The following is a 22,873-nucleotide window of genomic DNA, read 5'->3' as shown; positions in this document are numbered from 1 at the left end:
ATTTTCTCCTAAAAATTGATCTAGAAATTAGAGCGCATATTATACAACAAATTACATTTATTCGCTGCTTTTAACACAATATATAACACAAGGCACTTCACAGGAGCAGTATAAAACATAACATGACACCAAGCCACAGGAGGAGATTAGGTCAGATGACCAAAAGCTTGGTCAAAAAAGTAGGTTTTAAGGCCAGTAATTGGGCCTCATGAGGAATGTAGTCGATCTTGTTGGGATTGATTACCTTTCCCTAGCAAAGATTTGGGCACAGAGGAACTCGGGCCAAATCTCAGTTTCCCTGCCTAAGACAATATAATAGCAGAAGGATGGAAACTCTCAAGGAAACAGAAAGGCTACAAAAGAAAATTGGTGCTGGCAAGTGGGTTAAACAGTGCATCCTGTATGTTTCTCCCTGACCCCCCTCCTCCCCAAAACTCGCTTGGTGATGGTCCTCCCCAGAGGCAAACCATCTGCGGATTGCAAGGCTTTAAATCCACCAAAGGACTCAAGTGGCATAAGTAGAATGTCAAACAAAACCTTTTATGGGATAATTATTTTGATGCCAACCAACATAGCTGGACCATGAGTATGTTATGTGATATAACATGCAAGAGGCAAGCTGTGTAGTAATCCTCTAGGAGTGTGGCATTCTCAAAACGGCCCTGAGTCTGCCGCAGCTGATGTCCATCACTTGCAACTACCATGCCACCTGGAATAACAACACTTTGCAGTATTGCAAAAGTCTAGGTATTAAATATGGGTGTGCATTATATTTGGAAAATTAAAAAAAGTGTCCTGCCATCACGGGAATAACGATAGTCTAAAACAATGTTTTCCTATTTCAATCTTTATCACACAGGGGCAAGTTTGTTCAAAATCAACATACAACCATTGTTATTCTGAAATTTATCATTTGCAATATGGACAACACCACAAACATTTCACTCAAGTTTATAAAAGCAGTATACTAATCCGGTTTTGAACACTGGAGAAAAAAGTATTAATAAATTAAAATTTAGTTTCCAGTAAACTATTCACTAATGATCTACTTCTAAATCAGCTAGAATAATCATGATCAAATAGATTACTGGAAACAACAGAAACCCAAATTACAATTATTTCCAAAAGCATTTAAAAATCTTTACCTGTTGCTTTCTGGTTGAGCACATTTATTATACAGTGCCAAAGTAAAGTCATTTACATAACCAGTATGTTCTGTAATACCAAAATGTTCCAACTTGGGAGTGAGGAGCATCTCATCATTCAGCTTTAATGCGCACTTTGGTGTCTTTGGCATAATTGGGCCTTGTAATGTTGAAGAATGCCTATCTCCAGGGAATTCCTCAGTGATTTTGGGATTTGAAGGCAAATTACATTCTGGCTTTCCCCACGCATTTTGAAACATTAAGTGACCAAGTCCAAAATCTTCAAGCTGGGGGGTACGCAAGGAATCATTCGGCAAAGGCTTCTTATGTGATGGAGGAGACCCAACTTCTTCAGTTTGCTCTTCATGTTCAGGTTCAGAATTTTCAGTTCCATCTACTACAGTATGCATCACTTCAATCTGTGGTACTTGGAGAGAAAAAAACAATGCATTTTATTCAAAGATTTTCCACTTCTCTTTTCCTTAATTTTTTTCCCTTGAAGTCAAGGCCCTGGGCTCTCTCGGAAAACTCCCAATTCCAAAGGGCTCAAGATATCTTCCCATACTATCGTCCAAATGGGCATTTTTCATGTAATGCCTGAACAGTGAATGTTGTCAGACTATTCAACTGCAAGGGATATCACAGTAGAACCCATCCTATCTTCATCCTGATGGTCACATATGCACTTTCAGTCGTAAAAGTAGAGTTTGATTTTCCACTCCCTAATTTAGCAGCTCAACAATCAGTGTTAGCAACCTATCATTGTTCTGGCTGAAAGTAACTACATAAATGTTATTTCAGCCATAATTTTCTAGAAACTTATGCGACTGGCACAAGTAACTTTTCTACATTTATTCATTCACAAGAATCATAATTGGCAAGCATTTATTGCCTTTGAGAAGTTGGTGGGGAGTCGTCGCCTTGAACTGCTGCAGTTGGTGCGGTGAAGATCCTCCCACAGGACTGACAGGTAGTTTTTAAAATTCATTCACAGGATGCAGGCTTCGCTGGCTGGGCCAGCATTTATTGCCCATCTCTAGTTGCCCTCGAGAAGGTGGAGGTGAGCTACCTTCTTGACCCACTGTAGTCCATGTGGTGTAGGTACACCCTCAGTGCTGTTAGGAAGGGAGTTCCAGGATTTTGACCCAGCTACATTGAAGTACAGTGATATATTTCCAAGTCAGGATGGTGAGTAACTTGGAGGAAAACCTCCAGGTGGTGGTGTTCCCATCCATCTGCAGCCCTTGTCCTTCTAGGTGTTATTGGTTGTGGGTTTGGAAGGTGCTGTCTAAGGAGCCTTGGTGAATTTCTGCAGTGCATCTTGTAGATGGTACACACTGCTGTCACTGTGTGTCGGTGGTGGAGGGAGTGAATGTTTATGGATGTGGTACTAATTAAGCGGACGGCTTTGTCCTGGATGGCATCAAGCTTTTTGAGTGTTGTGGGAGCTGCACTCATCCAAGCAAGTGGGGAGTATTCCATCACACTCCTGACTTGTGCCTTGTAGATGGTGGACAGGCTTTGGGGAGTCAGGTGGTAAGTTACTCGCGCACGATTCCTAGCCTCTAACCTGCTCTTGTAGCCACAGTATTTATATGGCTAGTCCAGTTCAGTTTCTGTTCAATGGTAACCCCCAGGATATTGATAGTGGTGGATTCAGTGATGGTAATGTTATTGAACATCAAGAGGCGATGTTTGGATTCTCTCTTGTTGGAGATGGTCATTCCCTGACATTTGTGTGGTGCGAATGTTACTTGCCACTTATCAGTCCAAGCCAGGATATTGTCCAGGTCTTACTGCATTTGGACATGGACTTCTTCAGTATTAGAGGAGTCGAGAATGGTGCTGAACGTTGTGCAATCATTAGCGAACATCCCCTCTTCTGGCCTTATGATGGAAGGAAGGTCATTCATGAAGCAGCTGAAGATGGTTGGGCCATGGACACTTCCCTGAGGAACTCCTGCAGTGATGTCCTGGAGCTGAGATGACTGACCTCCAACAACCATAACCATCTTCCTTTGTGCTAGGTAAGACTCCAACCAGCGGAGAGTTTCCCCCCGATTCGCTTTGACTCCAGTTTGCTAAGGCTCCTTGATGTCACACTGTCAAATGCTGCCTTGATGTCAAGGGCAGTCACTCTCACCTCACCTCTGGAGTTCAGCTCTTTTGTCCATGTTTGAACCAAGACTGTAATGAGGTCAGAAGCTGAGTGGCCCTGGTGGAACCCATACTGGGCATCAGTTAGCAGGTTATTGCTAAGCAAGTGCCATTTGATAGCACTGTTAATGACCCCTTCCATCACTTCACTGATGGAGAGTAGACTGAAGGGGTGGTAATTGGCCGGGTTGGATTTGTCTTGCTTTTTCTGACATACCTGGGCAATTTTCCACATAGCCGGGTAGATGCCAGTGTTGTAGCTGTACTGGAAAAGCTTAGCTAGGGCGCGACAAGTTCTGGAGCACAAGTCTTCAGTACTATTGCTGGAATATTGTCAGGGCCCATAGCCTTTGCAGTATCCAGTGTCTTCAACCATTTCTTGATATCACATGGAGTGAATCGAATTGGCTGAAGACTAGCATCTGTGATGCTGGGGACACCGTGGAGGCCGAGATGGATCATTTACTTGGCACTTCTGGCTGAAGATTTTTGTGAATGCTTATCTTCTGCACTGGGCTCCTCCATCATTGAGGATGGAGATATTTGTGGAGCTTCCTCCTCCAGTGAATTGTTTAATTGTACACCACCATTCACTGGATGTGGCAGGACTGCAGAGCTTAGCTCTGTGGTAAATGCCAAGTAAGGATGGTGTGCAACTTAAAGGAACACTGCCATGTCCAAGTTCCCCTCTGTGGTTGCTTCCCTTGACCTTTCAGGTGGTAGAGGTTGTGAATTTAAGTGGTTGCATCATGTCATATTTTCTGGAATTTTTGCAACACTCTGCCGTTATCCCTACCAAAACAGTGAGAAATCATAGCTCTGCATTAGCTCACCAAAACTACTAAAATCATTGCCTATCAAATTTCCTGAATCAGCACTGCTGTTTCGACTTGAAAATGGTGAGCTGTTGGTGATCTGGTAGGTGCATAATGGCTGCCATCAAAGATATACACACATGAGCCACCAGGTCTCTCTATTCCTGTAAACTCTTTAGAGCTGTTCCATTAAATCGATATTGCTTCTCACTATCCCTCCAACCAAAATCCACCTCCTCACACTTCTCTGCACTAAATTCCATCTACCATTTATCTGCTCATTCTACTAGCCCACATTCTATTGCACTCGATTGATATTGTCCTGTCTGTCACACCTTCAAGTTTGGTATCATTGATCTTGAAATGTTATTTTTTTTTCCATTAGCCAAGTAATTTATATACATCATAAAAACTCTCCTTGCACTAACCCTTGGGAACACCATGGTTTACCATCAACCAGTCTGAAAAAACCATTTAACATAATTCACTGTTTTGTTCTTAAACCAATTTTTTATCCAGCTGACCCCCCTATTCTGTGAACTTCAGGTTTATTAACCAGTCTTTACGTGGTACTTTGCCAAATGCTTTCTTTAAATCCACAGACAATATCCACTGCATTCTTCAAACTTCTCTATTGCTTCATCAAAAAATTCAATTAGATTGGTCAAACACAGTCTGTCTTTTACAAAGATAAAAGCAAAATACTGCAGATGCTGGAAATTGGAAACAAAAACAAAAATTGCTGGAAAAACTCAGGTCTGACAGCATCTGTGGAGAGGAAGACAGAGTTAACGTTTCGAGTCCGTATGATTCTTCCTGATGAAAAGTCATACGGACTCGAAACGTTAACTCTGTCTTCCTCTCCACAGATGCTGTAAGACCTGCTGAGCTTTTCCAGCAATTTTTGTTTTTGTTTCTGCCTTTTACAAATCTGCTTCGGCTTTCTCTAATTAACTCAAACCTCTCCAAGTGCCTGTTAATTGTTTGCTGGAAAGAGAAAGACATGTTGCCGAAGCTTTACATTTTGAATTCATCGGGACAACCACAAGAATGCCAAATTTCAAACGATCACAACAAATTATACTACAGGAGAAAAAGGGTGTTGATTGGTTGGCAAGCTGACTCCGATTGGCCGAGGTGTTGCCATGAAGAAAGCAACAGGAACTATAGGCTCCCCAAGCTCCCTAGTAATTAAAAAAAGGCACAAGGCTTGAATGCAGTCCATTTGTTTGCAGAGAACTGGTTCTTGCATATGAATATATGTTGCTTCTAGCAAGCCTAAAAAGAGTCATGTTATGAGCGTGACTGATTACCTTAAACTGTTGTTAGTATAGCTATTAGCACTCAAGATTGTTCAGCAAGTTCTCCCAATTGTGGAATCACATCTAACAGTAGATGTTTCGTTTTGGATTTTGCAAATGCGGGCTGGTTGAGTACGGACTGTATTCTGTCTTTATGAACAATAGAAGGAATGTACTGTTTGATTTGATCAGCCAAAGGCACAGGGCAAGGCTAGAATATTTGGTGAGTACTTTGTACTGGTGTTTACCAAGGAAAGAAATGCTATCAGTCAAGCAGGAGATGGTACATTAAGGAATGGGGTTAAAATTGATAGGCAGGGTACATTGGAAAGGCTGGCTATGCTCGTGTGGTAAGTCGCTTGGTCTGGATGGTTGCATCCCAGGTTGCTGAAGGAAGTGGGAATGGATATAGTAGAAAGACCATTTTGCAATCCTCCCTAGATACAGGGGAGGTGTCACTTACTAGTTAAATGCCAGTACAACATAACCAAAAAATATTAAATATTTAAAAGTAGCCAACTCTCAGGTCATGTTGGCCAAACTTTTGACAGAGTACAAATATAAACCATAAAAGGGTTACGAGTTACAATAAGGGAAGCTGGGCAGTTTATGAAGCCAGATATGGCAATTTTGTAACATATGTAAATTAGTTATTTCACAGTTGGTTTGACTTTCATATTTTGCTGTAGGTCTTTATATACAGAACACAATTTGGGAAATAAAATCACAGCTTTCTCTCAATGATCTCTCAATTCACCAAACCAAATTTGCATTATTATTCTACTCAACTTATTTCATCTTGAAGTAGGCGAATACTATGAAGTGTCAAGATGAGCAGCAGAGACCTTTTTTTTTGCATGAAAAATAATCTGTATAAGGAAGGGAAGTAGAAATTTATACAGCACTTTTTTAACATCCTGAGGGTGCCTCAAAGTGATTTATATCTAAGTAATTACTTTTTGAAATGGAGTAACAGCAGTTATGTAGGCAAACATGAGAGCCAGACAGCAAGTGAGATGAATGATTAAAGCGTTGCCAGCAGGAACCATCACTTAAGTCTTGGGAGAGTGGCGGTGCAAGTCATGGGAAGAGGCGGGTTGTGGTCAGCAATGTGAAACCAGGAGCACTCCTGCATCTCCTGGCTCCACATTCAGGCAAACATTTTTTAAAATTTGCATTTCTGGTGGTGATCTGCATCAGCCCCATTAAATACCATGGTTTAGGCCACACCTAGACATGGTTTTCCTCAATGCAGTGACCCAGTGTCAGCTGCATTCATTGCAAATCAGTTTAGTACAAACAGGTGTTACGAAATTTATTTGCTTAAATTAAGGCCTCAACATCTGCTTCAGGTGTGGGCCCTGGACGTACTGTGTACAGTTTTGATCTCCTTATTTAAGAAAAGGACGTAATTGCATTGGAAGCAATTCACAAAAGGTTCACTCGATTGATTCCTGGGATGGGGGTTATCTTAGAGGAAAGGTTGGACAGGTTGGGCCTGCAACTATTGGAGTTTAGATGAGAGGTGATCTTATTGAAATATACAAGATCCTGAGGGGACTAGACAGGGTGGATGCTGAAAGGATATTTCTCTTTGTGGGAGAGACTAGAACTGGGGGACACAGTTTAAAAATATGGGGTCTCCCATTTAAGACGAAAATGAGGAGAAATTTTCTCTGAAGGTCGTGAGTCTGGTGAAACACCTGAGAGCGGTGGAGGCAGGGTAATTGAATATTTTTAAAGGCTGAGCTAGATAGATTCTTGATTGACAAGGGAATCAAAAGATATATGGGGTAGAAAGGAAAGTGGAGTTGAAGCCACAATCCAATCAGCCATGATCTTATTGAATGGCGTAGCAGGCTCGAGGGGTTGATTGACACCTGTCTGTCTCTTTCAATATCTTTATCATTAGCAATAGCGTGTACTTATTTAGTGCTTTTAACATAACAACACATCCCAAAAGTTCTTTACAGGGGCATTGTCAAAAAGAATGACAAAAGGGGATATTAGAGCAAATTATCAAAGAGCTAGGTTTCAAGGAGTGCCTCAGAGGAAAAAAAAAGTATAGAAGTTTAAGAAGGGAGTTTCAGAGCTTAGGGCTTTGGCAGCTGAAGGCCCAGTCACCAATGTTTGATACATAGGAGGCCAGAATTAGAGGAGCACAGATATGAGGGTTGTAGAGCTGAAGGAGATTAGATATAGTGAGAGGGAAAGGCCAAGGAGTGATTTGAAAACAATAATGAACATTTTTTTTAAATGGTATTACTCAACTGGGAGTAAATTTAGATTAATGAGCACAGGAGTGATGGGTGAATAAGGGCAGGACAGAGTTTTGGAAAGCCTCAAGTTTAGAGGGTCAAATGTGAGGAGGTCGGCCAGAAGTGGATTGGAGTAGTCAAGTCTAGGGGCAACAAAGGCACAACTGAGGGTTTCAGTAGATGAGCTGAGATAGGAGCATCGGTGAGTGATGATACAAGGTGGAAATAGATAGCCCAGTGATAGCATGGATAAGTAGCTGGAAATTCACCTTGGGGGCAAATATGACACTAAAGCTACAAACAATCTGGTTCAGCATCAGGCAAGTGCCAGGGAGAGGGCTGGAGTTGATGATGGAATTGAAGGCAATGGTTTCAACATTACGGATAGCGTATTTCTGGTGTATGCCTGCAAAATCTGCTCTATTGGATGCTTGGTTCCTATTTTACAGCTATAAAATGGGCAAGCTGTGATCAGATTTTTACGATCTTAAATTTGAAAAATCATGGCATGGAAGTTAGATCCTTTTGAAAGTTATCTTGAGGTAAAAACATTACAACAGGGTTACTGTTGAAACTTTCATTCGATACCCAGCACTGTAACTATAAATTTTCAACAATTTTTACTAAATACTATTTTGTCACTGGTGCATGATTCCATAAAGTAGAATAACACTTGAAGTAATTTTATATGATCACAGTAGTATCATTTCTATTCTGAAATATAAGTTTCAAGTAACTCTGTAGATATTCCATGGAATAAAACAGAAATAACTCCACAGTTAGAAAAATTTCGTAGGTTAGTCCACTTTATAACGTTATGGGTTAAATTTTGAGATGCAGAAAGAGGGAAAGAGCTTAAAACAGCATTTTTAATCTGAACCAAGTCACCACTATATACAGAATATCAATACTACACACAAAATTCAGAATTTTGTTGTGCAATTTCCACTTCTTAAAAAAGTTCTGTTTCTTACCTTTTATACAAGCTACATTAGCATGTTGTGACACTTATCTGGGACATACCAAGTGCAATATAACACTATAGCAAGTCACATTTTTAAAGCATCTTTAATACAAAACAATCTCAGTAAATTAGTGAGCAAATCTGCTTTTTTCTCCCTTTTACATACCATCATCTTTTCTATGCAAGGGTTCATATCCATAATTCTGAAAGTGTTCTTCGATTTCTTCAAGTTCTGCACAATTCTTTTGCTGCAGTATCTGGAAGACTCTAATTAATTCACTGTGCTCTTTGTAATCATTATCAAAGGTTTCCACTTTTTTTTGAACATCTGCCTTTAAAAAAAATATAAAGGTTTTAAGACCTCTTGAACCGATTTATGCAGAATCTCCACATATAAACTTTCAGGGATAGAGAGCAATTAAAACATTTAGCCACTCAAATTTTAAATTCAACCAAGCTGTGCTCTGTTGAAATTAGATATTTTGTCAAAGCTTTGTCTTGCGCTTGACTCTGATTGGTCAAGGGATTGCCTTGAGGAAATGAGCCAGCAAATGGCTATCACTTATTTCAATTACCTTGACCAGAATCGAGCTGCCTGGTTTAAATTTCAAACAATGCTTGGCAGTTAACTGTCAGTCATCACTAACTGGTGCATTCTCCATGGCAACGCCTCTACCAGAGACCACTTGCCAACCAATCAGTACTCTCTTCTCATACAGCATAAAGTTGCTGCTTCCAGTGACACTGGTATTCTTGCGATTGTCCTGATGAGTGCAAGACGAAAGCTTTGACAAAATGTTTTTCAGCAATACTGTTGAAATTTTAATGCTCAGTTTTGGTTGAGCTTACTCAGCAAGTTACTTTCTCCTTTTCACAATAAAACACCACCAATCTAGGGCACTTCTCTTCAAAGTATTTTGCAACTTTCATAATAATAGAACATCTGCTGCATGAGCAATGTAACTGGTGTAAAAAAATAGACCAGATATGCATCTGCATATGCATAAGATATTGAGTTGGGCAAGAGTGGAGGGAAAGCAGATAGAAACCAACAATGATTATGAAACATAAATAGCTACAACGGGACATGATTAATTTGGTCTGGGGTCAGGAATGGGAGAGGGAGGAAAGACAAAATAGGAACCTTTACTGTATACAGCAGTATTCTTCTACAAGACTACAAACTTTTACCATTTGGTGGTGCAGTACAAAATTTCAGCATTGAACTGGATTAATAATAATGTATGCATTGAATACTAATTGTATTATAATTGTATTGAAGCACCTCAGAGTGCAACACGATGTATGTTGATAACTCCAATGCCATTGTCTGATTGTCTGTAATGACCATATTGAAATGATTGTAACATTCATTGATTGTATTGATGCACCTCATGATCCATATGTAAAAGTTGAATCTGATTGTACTTTTTGTGATGGCGATTTAGAAATGTTTTGTAATGTTCTTCCAGATATTTTATGAAGAAAGTATATTTTTCAAAAAAAAAACTACAAATTTTATTACTGAAGACTTAAGGATGAAATAAAGAACAGAAGGTCAGATAGCAACAGCTGTTATATTTATTTTGGAAACGTAACCAATGTAAGGGATAAAACAGTCAGCAGTAGATTAGTGTCTTTTCATGGTTGATCTCTCCATGGATCACCACCTTAACATGGTGTAGAGGCTTGTGCGCTCAAGATGTTCCCTTAAAAGATGCTGTTATGAGCTCCTTGCTCCTGGGAAGGCCACCCATGGCAGCAAGGTCAGGGGGGAGGTGTCAGACAAATTGCAGTCCAAAAGGCCTCAACAGAACATGCGATAGAAGATTGTGCATCTCACTTGTTATGAAGGCAGTTGCAGCAGCAAGGTGGTCCTATCATCGTGGCTCAACACGTCACCAAAATCTGACCACCAACCCATCAAGATTGTGTGGGCAATAATGACACCCCAAGATCCCCACATTATACAAAGGTCACACACAGATTTCTACCAGGGTCCATTCGCCAAGTCCTGTGGTGATGGGGACAGGCCTATGAACCTGAGAGTCCCTAGTCAATTAATCTGCACATAAACGGCATGCATGAAAATCGGACACCTGTGTTGGGACAGAGGGTCTTTGGGCAACAGCATCTGTGACTGAGCAGTCCTCTTCAGGACACCCTCAGCTCACCCCAAATGGAGAGGGGACTAGAAAAGTTGTCCTAAAAATAGGCTGTCAACCACAGCCTGCGGGATTGCCATCTTCATAGTCAAAGAAAGAAAACTTGAAATTTTGCAACTTGGAATGAGGACAATCTCAAGAGTGACTGTCCAGAAAGAAAAACTGCAATCACATCATGAGAGCTATCAGGACTCCAAAATGACAGACGCCTTCAGTGAGATATACCCACCTTCAGTGAGATGCGCCTTCTATTGGAAAGGGAAGGTTGACAGCGACCATCGTGTCCACAGAGTTGGTTTTCCCATCCAGAATAGGATCTTGGTTGCATTGCCAGAACAGCCCCATAGTATAACTGAAAGGTTCATGACACTTAATACAGCTTAGCTGTAATTAATATGCCATTATGGGTGCTTATGCCCCAAGCTCGACTCCGAAAGATGTTAAGGAAAAAGTTCTATTCTGAACTTGAAGTCCTCACTGCCATTCCGAAAGAGAAAAAAATTATCCTTCTGGGGGACTTTAATGCCAGGATTGACGTGACTCTGATGCCTGGAGAGGAACCATTAGTAAAACCTGGGTGAGGAAAGCAATGCAAATGGCATCCTCCTGCTAACAAAGTGTTCAGCATGGCCTTGTTATAACAAACACCCTCTTTCACCAGAAGTACAAAACCACATGGAGGCATCCTAGGTCAAGGCACTAGCACCTCCTGGATTATATCATTGTTTGAGTCAAAGATTGAAATGATGGCCGTATCACTTGAGCCATGCAGGGGGACTGATGAACATCCACCTAGCACCAAGACATCACAAGGCCCAAAAGTTCAAGAGGAAGATCATCAATGTCTCAGCCCAAAAGCAGCAATTTCAAGTGCAGCTCACAACCAACCTGGAAAATCTTCACATATCCAACTCCATTTCAGAAGTAGGATCAACTAAAGTCAACTGTACTAGTTCGAGTATGGCCGTTGCCAGGACTAGTTGCATAAAAACAATGCTGAAATATATGTGATGTTCTGGAACAAAAATGAGCAGCCTTTGTTGCCTAAAAGAAAAACCCAAGGTCGTAATTCAAGGAGGCAACATGCCAACAGCTCAAGGATGATGCCCAAAGACAAATCAGGAAGATAAAGGAGACACGGTTGGAAGAGAAAGCCCAAGAGATTCAACAAATTGCTGACCATCATGACGTGCAAAGCTTTTTTTGAAGCCACCAGGGCCATCAATAGACCAAGGTCAAATGGACAAATCCCCGTCACTTACAGGATGGTGTTTTTCTTTTTAAAGGTGACAATGTCATCCAATATTAGAAAGAACATTTTTAACAACTCAACTGTGAACCTGATATTCTCCAGGATAACCCCCAATATCTTGTGGTAGAATCCATGGGTGAAATAGCATCAATGGGAGAGCTGCAACAAGCCAACTGAAATATAGCCCTGATGGTATTCTAGGTGAGTCTTCAAAGCTTTGTCCTGATGGTGTTGAGCTTGTGTTCTTGGAGCCATACTCATCCAAGCAAATGGACAGTGTTCCATCACATCCTGATTTGTGCCTTGTAGATGGTAGACAGGTTTTGGGGAGTCAGCTGGGGCGTTTCTCACCACCGAATTCTCATCCTTTGGTATGTTCTAGTAGTCACAGTATTTATATGGCTGATCCAGTTCAGTTATTGGTCAATGGTAACCCCCCAGGATGTTGATAGTGGGGAATTCAGCAATGGTAATGGCACTGAATGTCAAGTGGTGACGGCTAGGTTGCCTCTTTTTGAAGATGATCATTGCCTGGCACTCGTGTGGCCACAAATGCTACCGGTCTCTTACTGGCATAATGCTGAACATTATCCAGGTCTTGCTGCATTTGACAATGGACTGTTTCAGTACCCAAGGAGTTAGGAATGGTGCTGAACATTGTACAAACATCCCCACTTCTGGCCTTATGATGGAGAGAAGCAACTGAAGATGGTTGGGCCTAGGACACTACCCTAAGGAACTCCTACAGCGATGTCTTGGGGCTGAGTTGATTCACCTCCAACAATCACAACCATCTTCCTTTATGCTAGGTATGACTCCAACCAATGGAGTTTCCCCCCTCGTTCTCATTGACAGTTTTGCCAGGGCTCCTTGATGCCACACTCGGTCAAAGACTACCTTAATGTCAAGGGCAGTCGCTGTCACCTCATATCCAGAATGACGTGAATGGTCGTATATACCATCTTGCTATCTGTCAACTGAAGGATTTTCCTCTAATTGCCAAGATTAGTAAGCTCTGATGCTTATTAGACCTAGAGAAACAACCTTCTTCCTCCCCATTTTCCGTAAAAATTAAATTAACATGTTAAACTCAAATTGTGGCATTCATCTCTTTTTTTTTACAAAAAATGCTAATTTTAAAATTTTCCTGACATTTACCTTAGAAACTAAAGCTGGACCACTTTTATGTCATTCTGTAACACAGCAATTCTCCAATAGTTGTGTACAAATAGTAGTGGCGTATATGACAAGTATCTGTGCAGCACAGAGTACATGAATTGTATACTGTTCATCTCTTCTTCCCAAAACAATTAAAAGATACTTAACTTGTGCACTGGAACAAGGTTGTAAAACCATGTTCTAAACAATTCTTCAAGACCATTATTAATGAATTAACACAGGCGTGTTTGACACTGGAGCTAGAAGTTCAAATTCCAGAGATACTATTTAAAAAGTAATCAGTAAGAATATTTGGAGGAGCTTTTATTTAAAAACGACAAATGTTAGATTTGTGCAAGTAGAGAAAGCCACTGAGGCTAATTGTAGCAAATTGCTTTAACAGTCATAAAGGTGCTTTTCAGAAGGATGAATCAATTGCAGGGTGAGAATGCAGTAGCAGAAATTAAGATCAAGCCAAATGGTGTGGGTTAATAGTTGAGGTATTTTCTAGTTTTAAAAAATTATTACATTCCTTTTGATTTAGGCCACAGCTAAAGATGAATCCACAAGGATTACTTTGTTTTGAATAATGCAATATCTAAAGTATGAAAGTTAACGTTAATAAATAGCTAATGCACCAATTTTACATCTGGCATTCCTGTAGTTTCCTCAAAACGAAAGGTGTACAGTAGCCTTACACTGGTTAACTTAAAAAGGTTTCTGAAACTTCTCCATCTTTGAAACCTTGACCAGACTCTGCAACTTGCAAGAATCACAACTGCGGCCATTGCGATCAAATAATTAATAGCAGTAATCAATACACAGAATTTTAAAATAAATGATTTTAAGCTCCTGGTTTGGGAAAAGCGCATTTGGAAATAATCATACATGTAACTGGACAAGCTTTGTGGAAAATATTAGAAGTAGTGCTGACAACATGCAGGCAATCTGTGGTTATGAATAAACATACAAATTAAACGCTACCTTAATATTTCTGACTTCAGAATGCAACTCATGAAGGATCTTTCTTGGAGCTTCTTCTTCATGATCTTCAGGCGGTAAAAATAAGTTAGGTTAAGGCTTCTTCAGACTTGGTAAATTTGAAACTGAAGTCATAATTCAATGTACCAAATTAGAAAAACAGTACATTAAAATTGGCACCAAGAGGAGATGATAGACAATATGGTATGAAGGACAAAATGATAACTTTGGCCCATTGTTTCTATTTATACTACACTGAACGTTTAAAAAAAAACATTTGATCATCAGACATCGGCATCGCTGCCAAGGTCAGCATATATTGCCCACCCCTAACTGCCCTCAAGACGGTGGTGGCAGGTGAGCCACCTTCTTGAACCATGCAGTCCATGTGGTGTAGATACAATAGTAGTGTTGTTAGATAGCAACTGAGTTTTATGTCACCTGAGGGGGAAATTCTATGCTAAATATCTACTTTCCTTCAACTAGCAGATAAGTTCCAAAATATTTTAGAAATCACAACTAAGATGCAAGTGGCCACATAGATATTTATAACTTTTAGGATCATAAAATTTTAATAGAATAGTTACTTCCTCATTAAAACAGTACTGTATCCAAGTGGTAATTGATCTGCTTACCAGACTCATTATTCAAAGCATGATCCAGATATTTGGTCTCATTCTCCAAATTTACTGCAAGAATTTTTAACTTGGTGAAGAAATTATGTATGACATTCATTTCAGTTGGGAATAAACTATAAGTAAACAAAAAAGAATGATTAAAACAATGTTATACAGCATCAGAGCTTTAACTTTTTAAACACACGGAAGCCTAGAATTATTTTGGCTAGACTACAGCCTGCATTTAAAGATTCCGCCACCAAAAATTGTTTCCCCTTCCCCCCCACCACCAAATATAATGTCGTTTAAATGGCCCAAAATACTGCGTTCTAATTTTGATAGAATTTTGCTTCAGGAACACACCAAGTAATCCCTTAATAGAAATGCATCTTTTTGACAAAAGACAGTCTCAAATACCATCTTCCTTCAGGGCGCCTCACGGATGCTTTGATATGGGATAATAACATGAAGATTTGCACCTACAAATTCCTCATAACCATGGAAGCTTTACTTTATACATTTTTATACTTCACAGATTAATAAATTAAGTAAAACAATACACAAGGTTAGAGTTTAACAGACCAGCAAGGTCAACTGCTTCCTCAAAAGCTACTTCAACACTTACTAGCCCATAACAACTCCTCCTTGCCTTAGTTTACAGATGTCCTCCACCCCTCTAGAGGTGCACAGACCGTTATCCATCTGACTCACCAGCCTTTCAGAGGCATCACTCTTCATTTGTTTCATGCAAGCATTCATCTTCCAATTTAACCTTATTTTCTTCTTCCACCAACCTGTTTATGGTGGCACTCCTTTTTCCCCGCCCCAAAGCACTGTACCATGCTTCCAATTCCTTCCAGTTACAACTCCCTTTCCTCACATCCATTTTGTGCTCCATTCTTTGCTACCTTCTAGTCTATCCTTTTTCATGGTCATCCATTTCTTTGCTTTTTTTCTCTTCAGCACCACTCCTATTCAAGTACTGTTGTTAATTAAGTAATTCCAGCCCCTCGAGGCAGCAACATTTGAAATAGTAGCATGGAGAGGCGCTGAGGGGTCAGAGCTGATTTTGTCAACAAATACTCTCATAACTGGACGCCAAGACATTGATCAACAGTTCTTGGATATCCAGTCAGTTCCAAGTTTCAGGTGTAACTTAGATTTCCTCTTGGGTGCAGCTGGTCACTCCCATAAGCAGTTCAAGGTTATGTTGAAGCCTTCGTCACATGCATTTCCCCAATCTTTTCAGAAGACAGAGAAACAGTTGACATTACAAACAAACAAATTGTTGAGGCACTTGGCACATTTGGTTTGACTATTACTTCAACCAATTCAACTTGCATTACTAAAATTCACTCTCCTCAAAATTTAACAAAACATATAACTTTTTGGCAGACTTTCTTGTTTTTGTGTCTTAACTTGTACCAACTCCTGTTTGCCCATCACCTGTGATCACTGACTTGCATTGGCTCCCAGTCAAGCAATGTCTTGATTTTAAAATTTGCATCCTGGTTTTCACATCCTTCTATTGCCTTGCCCCTTCTCATCTTCTCATATTTTCCAGCCCCACAACCCTCCTGAGATATCTGTATTCCTCCAATTCTGGCCTCTTGCGCATTTCCAATTATAATTTGCTCCAGCATCGGTGGCTGCACCTTTAGTTTCCTAGGCACCAAGCTCTAGAATACCCTCCCCACCTCTCTTTCACTCCATAAAGCCTACTTTTTTGACCGCAGTTGGTATCTGACCTCGTGTGGCTCAGTGCAATTGTGTATTTCATAAAGCTCCTGTAAAGCAGTCGGAACTTTCTATTACTTAAAGGCACTATATAAATACAAGCTGTTGTTGTGATGTTATCTTCCTATTCAGATAACTTCTAATCAAAAAAAAAATTTTTATTTGCATTTTAGTTTACTGCTCTAGGTCCCAGGCCTTCACCTTACAGTCTTTTATTTAAAATTCAGCTGCTTCAAAAGGAGTGTTTTTTTTCCCTCTTAATTCTGTCCTCAAAGTCGAGTGCTGGTACCCATATAGAATAGTACAGTACAGGAGATGGCCATTTGGCTGGAGTCTGAGCCAGCTCTTTTAAAGAGCAGTCCAGTTAATCACATTCCCCCACTCTTCCTCCATATGCCTGTACTTTTCTCTGACGGTACGGCAGCATAGCTACTCTTACTGAACTAGTTACCCAGGGGCTCAGATTAACAATCTCAAAAATGAGTTGAAAATTTTAAATTCAATTCATTACACAAAATCAAGAATAAAAAGCTAGTGTTGCTAATGACGATCATGACAATGTCAAGCTATTGCTTGGCTGGGATGTAGGACAGCTCTCGCAATTTTGGCACCAGTCATGAGATGTTTAGCCAAAAGGACTTTGCAGGGTCAACTGGGCCTTTGTCACTTCTGGTGCCTAAATCGATGTCAGATGGTCTGTACATTTTGTTTTTATTCTCTCTTTCTCTGTAGCAATTTGATACAACTGAATGGTTTGCTAGGCCATTTCAGAGGCATGCTGGTATACATTCAACAAGGAGTGCCCTGGGAGTCCTCAGCATCAACTCTGGATCCCACAAAATCTTATAACATCAGTTCAAACCTAAGCAAGGGATATCTTCCTGATTAACCCCTAAAGCATTCAGCTGATGAATTAATGCTCCTTCCACTGGGAAGAAACATTTGAGGATAGCAAGGGTACAGAATGTACTCTAGGTGGGGACTTCAACAGCCATCACCAAGAATGGCTCGGTAGCAGGACGAACTGAGGTGGCGGAGACCTGAAGGATATATCTGCTAGACTAGGCTTGAGGAAGATGGTGAGAGAACCAAGGTAGACAAAGCTACTTGAGCTCATCCTCACCAATCTGCCCATCACAGATGCTTTTGTCCATGACAGTATTGGTAGGAGTGACCACCACACAGTCCTTGTGGAGGTGAAGCCCCTTCATCCTGGAGGATGCCTTCCATTGTATTATGTGGCACTACCATGTTAAATGAGGTGGATTCAGAATAGAACTTAAAGCTCAAAACTGGACATCCGTATGATGCAGTGGGCCACCACTAGCTCCAGGATTGTATTCAACCACAAACTGTAACTTCATTGCCTGGGATATTCCTCACTCTTATCATTACCATCAAGCCCAGGGATCAACCCTGGTCCAATGGAGGGTACAGAGAGCATCCCAGGAGTAGCGCCAGGCATACCTAAGATGAGGTGTTAACCTGGTGAAGCTACAACACAGCACTATTTTCAGGCCAAACAGCAGCAGCATGCAACAGATAGAGCTAAGCGATCCCACAGGCAATGAATTGTATTAGATCAAGCCTCTACACTCTGGCCATATCCAGTCATGAATGATGGTAGACAATTAAATAAGTAACTGGAGGAGGCTTCACAAATATCCCCATCCTCAACAATGACAGAGCCCAACAAATCAGTGCAAAAGACAAGGCTGAAGCATTTACAGCCATCTTCAGCCAGAAGTGTCGAGTGGATGATCCATCACGGCCTCCTCCTGGCATCCGCAGGATCACAGATGCCAGTCTTCAGTCAATTCGATTCACTCCACATGATATCGCGAAACAACTGGAGGAACTGGACTGCAAAGGCAAGGGCTCTGATAACCTCCCAGCAGTAGTACTTAAGAATTGTGCTCTAACCAAGCTGTACAACACTGGCATCTACCCAAAAACATGGAAAATTGTGTGCCCTGTTCACAAAAAGCAAGACAAAGCCAATCCAGCCAATTATTGCCCCAGTCTATACTTGATCATCAGCAAAATGATGGTAGGCGTCACCAATAGTGCTATGAAGTGGCATTTACTCATCAACAACAACCTGCTCACCAATGCTCAGTTTGGATTTCACCAGTGTTATTCAGCTCCTGACCCATTACAGCCTGGGTCCAAACATGGACAGAAGGGCTGAATTTCAGAGGTAAGGCAAGAGTGACTGACTTGACATCAAGGCAGTATTAGAATGAGCATTGCATCAAGGAGCCCAAGCAAAACTGAAATCAATGGAAATTTGATTGAGGGGGGGGGGCTGCTGGTGAGGGAAAAGAGAATCTCTCCATTGGTTGGAGTCATACCTAGAACACAGGAAGATGGTTGAGATCAATCATCTCAGCCCCAGGACATTGTTGCAGGACTTCCTTTGGGTAGTGTCCTAGGCTCAACCATCTTCAGCTGCTTCATCAACGACCTTCCCTCCATCATCAGGTCAGGAGTGGGGATGTTCACTGATGAATCAACAATGTTCGATACCATTCGCAACTCCTCAGATACTGAAGCAGTTCATGACCGTACGTAGGAAAACCTGGACAACATTCAGGCTTGGGCTGATGTGTGGTGTGAATGTTACTTGCCACCTAAGTGCCAGGCAATGGCCATCTTCAACGAGAGAATCAACCATCACTTAATTCCCATACAATCAACATTCTGGTGTTTGCTTTTGACCAGTAATTGAGCTGGATCAGCCATATAAATATTGTGGCTACAACAGCAGATCAGAGACTGGGAATTCTGTGGTGTGTAACTCACCTCCCGGCTCCCCAAAACCTGACCACGCAAGCACAAGTCAGGAGTGTGATGGAATATTCTCCACTTGCCTCAATGATTGCAGCTCCAACAACACTCCAGAAGCTTGACACCATCCAGGACAAAGCAGCCCGCTTGATTGGTACCTTAAAGATTCACTCCCTCCACCACCAACACATGGTGGCAGCAATGTGCACCATCTACAAGATGCACTGCAGCAACTCCACCAAGCCTCCTTTGACATCACTTCCTCATACATGCAGTCTTTACCACCTAGAAGAACAAGGACAGCGGACAGCATGGGAACACCACCACCTGTAAGTTCCCCTCCAAGCCACTCACCACCGTGACTTGGCACTATATTGCCTTTCCTTCACTGTTGCTGGGTCAAAATCCCAAAACTTCCTTCCTAACAGCACTGAGTGTACCTGCACCAGATGGACTGCAGTGGCTCAAGATGATGGCGCACCATCACCTGCTCAAGGGCAATGAAGGGTGGGCAAATGCTGGTCTTGCCAGCGACACCCACATTCCATGAAAGAATTAAAAAACCCTTCAAGCCTGGTATTAGTCAACTGAATCTGTACTATATCCCTTCCGAGGTCGCTGTACCTTTTCTGAAGTTTCATATCAGAAAGGTAACACAGTACTCCAGATAGGATCTGACCAAGGCTCTATACAACTGAAATGCAACTCTCTTCCTACCTCCATTGAATTTGAATCCCTTGTAACAAAGGTCAATATTCCACTGTTCGTTTTTGACTAGTTTGTACTTGTGCACTAGATTAAAATTGTGTAAATGACACCTTAAAATTATTTTTCTCCTCCACCATTCCTAGTCTCTCACCATATATTCCAATTTGCCTTTCTTGGATCCAAAATGGTCTCATACTCTTCCTTGATTGAAGAAAACTGGCAGCTGCAGTTCACTCACTTAATCTGTTCCATCTATACATTTCATGTAGGTGTCACCTCTGGCCCAGTGATAGTCTCCAAGTCAGAAGTTATGGATTCAAGGCCCATGCAGACTTGAGCACAAAATCTGTATTAAGGAGTTAAGTGTCCTTCTGAACCAACATCAAACCTAGTCTGCACTCAAGTAGCTGTAAAAAAAAATCCCATGGCACAATTTCTGCACACTCCATAGTATCCTAAGCAATATTTATCAGTCAACCAACATCACTAAGACAGACCATCTATCTGGTCATTATCACAGTCCTGTTGCACAAACAGGCTGCCACACTTCCTATACTACAACAGTGACAACTCTTCAAAAAAAATGACTCATTCGGCTGCTAACCTGGTTGGAATTTCTGGAGGGCATGAAAGATGTTACATAAATGCAAATATTTCTTCTAATATGGCTCCTAACTTGGCATTATCTGCAGACTTGGATATATCCCTCTATCTAAGTCTTTATATACATCCCAGAGGCCCTAGTACAAATCCCTGGGGACCACCATTTGTCACATCCTGTCAATGAGAGAAACATCCTTACTTTCTGCCTTCGACCTCCAGCAATTAGCATCCAATCTAGGTCACAAAATTACCATCCATTTCTGAGCACCCATTTTTAATAATTGATACAAAGTATATTTATAGAGGTTACGGTTAATTATTAATGTATGATCTAAGGCAGTGTTCTTCATTGCAAGGCCCTCAAGCCAGTGGTAGCTCCCATCAACACTAAGTGTGGCTCCCCAACTCCACCCATCCATTTTCAGTAGCCCCTTTATCCTCAGAGGGTTGCGGCGATCCAGAACCCAACCCAGCATTACATTCCTATTTATTTTATTTTTAACATCAAAAAATGTGTGCCGAGCCTAGAAAAAGTCAGCCTTCTTTACATGACACATTGTACTATGTGGTCAATGTGCACTAATATCTAAGTATGTGCAGTGTGTAGTAACAGTTATATTGTCATAGCAACCACCATAGAACTGGCAGAGTATTCAACCGTCGGTGTCGTTTATTTTTTTTTTTGGCACTCATTGGAGTAGTAAGCAATAATAATGTAGTAGTCGATGTGGCTCCCACATTGCAGGTTTTTTTGCTAAAGAGGCCCTTGCTTGAAAAATAGTGAAGACAACTGCTGTAAGGATTACACATGAATGCTTCGCTTGCCTTTCCTCTTCACCGATAGACCGCTGTTCATTTGCAAAATGTTCTGTTTTAGTTTCAGCAACGGTGAAGGCCCCAAACCAAAAAGCTGAAACAGACCCTGGCCAGCTCGTGGTGATTTCCCTTTCTAGGTTTGGAGGCCATTGTACGTTACTTTACAGAAAGGGTAAAACATATTCCGAAAGTGATAGTTGAAGCTGAAGAGTTGACGCCAGGACTGAGGTCCCGGGGAAGTTTTTTCTGCAACTAACCTGCAGTTCAACCCTTCAACCGCTTTATTTTCAAAAGATTGCCATTGCTAACAATATAATACAAAGTCGACACAATCCCGTAAACAACCATTGCTCACACGTAAATCATAAGTAGATAACTATTGGCTTTTACCTTTTGAAACTCCCAGTGATAAAGCTTAGTTTGTATAAACTCACCAACCACAGACCCGAGACCTGCTTAAATATCCCGCCACTAAATTTAAAAATCAGTTCGAGCCGCGGTCTGTTAACTGCGCCTGCGCGTACACCAACCCCTTCAACGTCCTATTAACTGTGTCTGCGCGTACACCAACCCCTTCAACGTCCAGTTAACTGCGCCTGCGCGTACACCAACCCCTTTAACGGCTTATTAACTGCGCTTGCGCATACAACACACCTGCTGATTTTTCCAGGTGTTTTTGTTTTGGATTTCCAGCATCCGCAATTTTTTGCTTTTATTCCCCTCCCCCTGAGTCTGTTAATTGCGTCTGCGCACTCATCACTCCAAAGGCGCCGGCTTCCCCTCCAAGCATCGATTGAGGCCATAACAAAAGTTAAGATCTCAAGGCTTTATGTAACTTAGATACAATTTATATCATATTCTCTCAGAATTTACTCAGGGAATACCTGACCTTTGGAAATGGGGTGCCAGAGTCATAGTGAGCTCTGAATAATTATAATACCTGCATTTATGTTAAAACAGAAAATGTTGGAAATACTCATGCACATCTGGCAGCATTTGTGGAGAAAAAACACAGGTCATAGACCTGAAATGTTAACTCTGTTTCTTTTCAACTCTACCTGCACGCCTTAATTCCCATAGTAACCAACTGAACAGGCATACACAGCCACCTGGGGTAGAGAATTCCAAAGATTCACAACACTTTGAGTGAAGAAATTTCTCCTTATCTCAGTCCTAAATGGCTGATCCCATCTGCAAGTGTGACTCTTGTGTTATAGACTCCCCAGCCAAAGAAAACATTTTGTCAGCATCTGCCCTGTCAAGGTCCTTTTAAGCATTTTATTATTTCAATTATATAATCTCTCATTGTCCTGGAGAAATTCCATCAATAACGCCGTTGCTGTCTCTTCCGGATTCTATGGGAGGATAATCAAACAAACACTTGTAGCCAGCTCCACAAATATTCA

At 41.1% G+C, this 22,873-nt stretch overlaps 1 protein-coding gene across 1 annotated transcript in view; it reads right to left on the bottom strand.

The window, feature by feature from the left end:
* ska3 (spindle and kinetochore associated complex subunit 3) overlaps positions 1-21,934 on the bottom strand; it is a 41,235-nt gene extending 19,301 nt beyond the window's left edge. The window contains exons 1-5 of the mRNA XM_078545445.1: positions 21,858-21,934; positions 14,832-14,947; positions 14,200-14,264; positions 8,807-8,972; positions 1,146-1,572 (exon numbers count right to left, since the gene is read on the bottom strand). Coding sequence (XP_078401571.1) covers positions 1,146-1,572; positions 8,807-8,972; positions 14,200-14,264; positions 14,832-14,931 — 758 coding nt within the window. The 5' untranslated portion in view covers positions 14,932-14,947; positions 21,858-21,934. The remainder of the gene's footprint in view (positions 1-1,145; positions 1,573-8,806; positions 8,973-14,199; positions 14,265-14,831; positions 14,948-21,857) is intronic.
* Positions 21,935-22,873: the final 939 nt, after the last annotated feature.

The sequence above is a fragment of the Cetorhinus maximus genome, chromosome 7 (assembly GCF_964194155.1).
Source record: "Cetorhinus maximus chromosome 7, sCetMax3.hap1.1, whole genome shotgun sequence".
Lineage (NCBI taxonomy): Eukaryota > Metazoa > Chordata > Chondrichthyes > Lamniformes > Cetorhinidae > Cetorhinus > Cetorhinus maximus.
The sequence above is the reverse complement of the archived record's forward strand: the minus strand, read 5'-3'. Positions and strand labels throughout refer to the sequence as shown.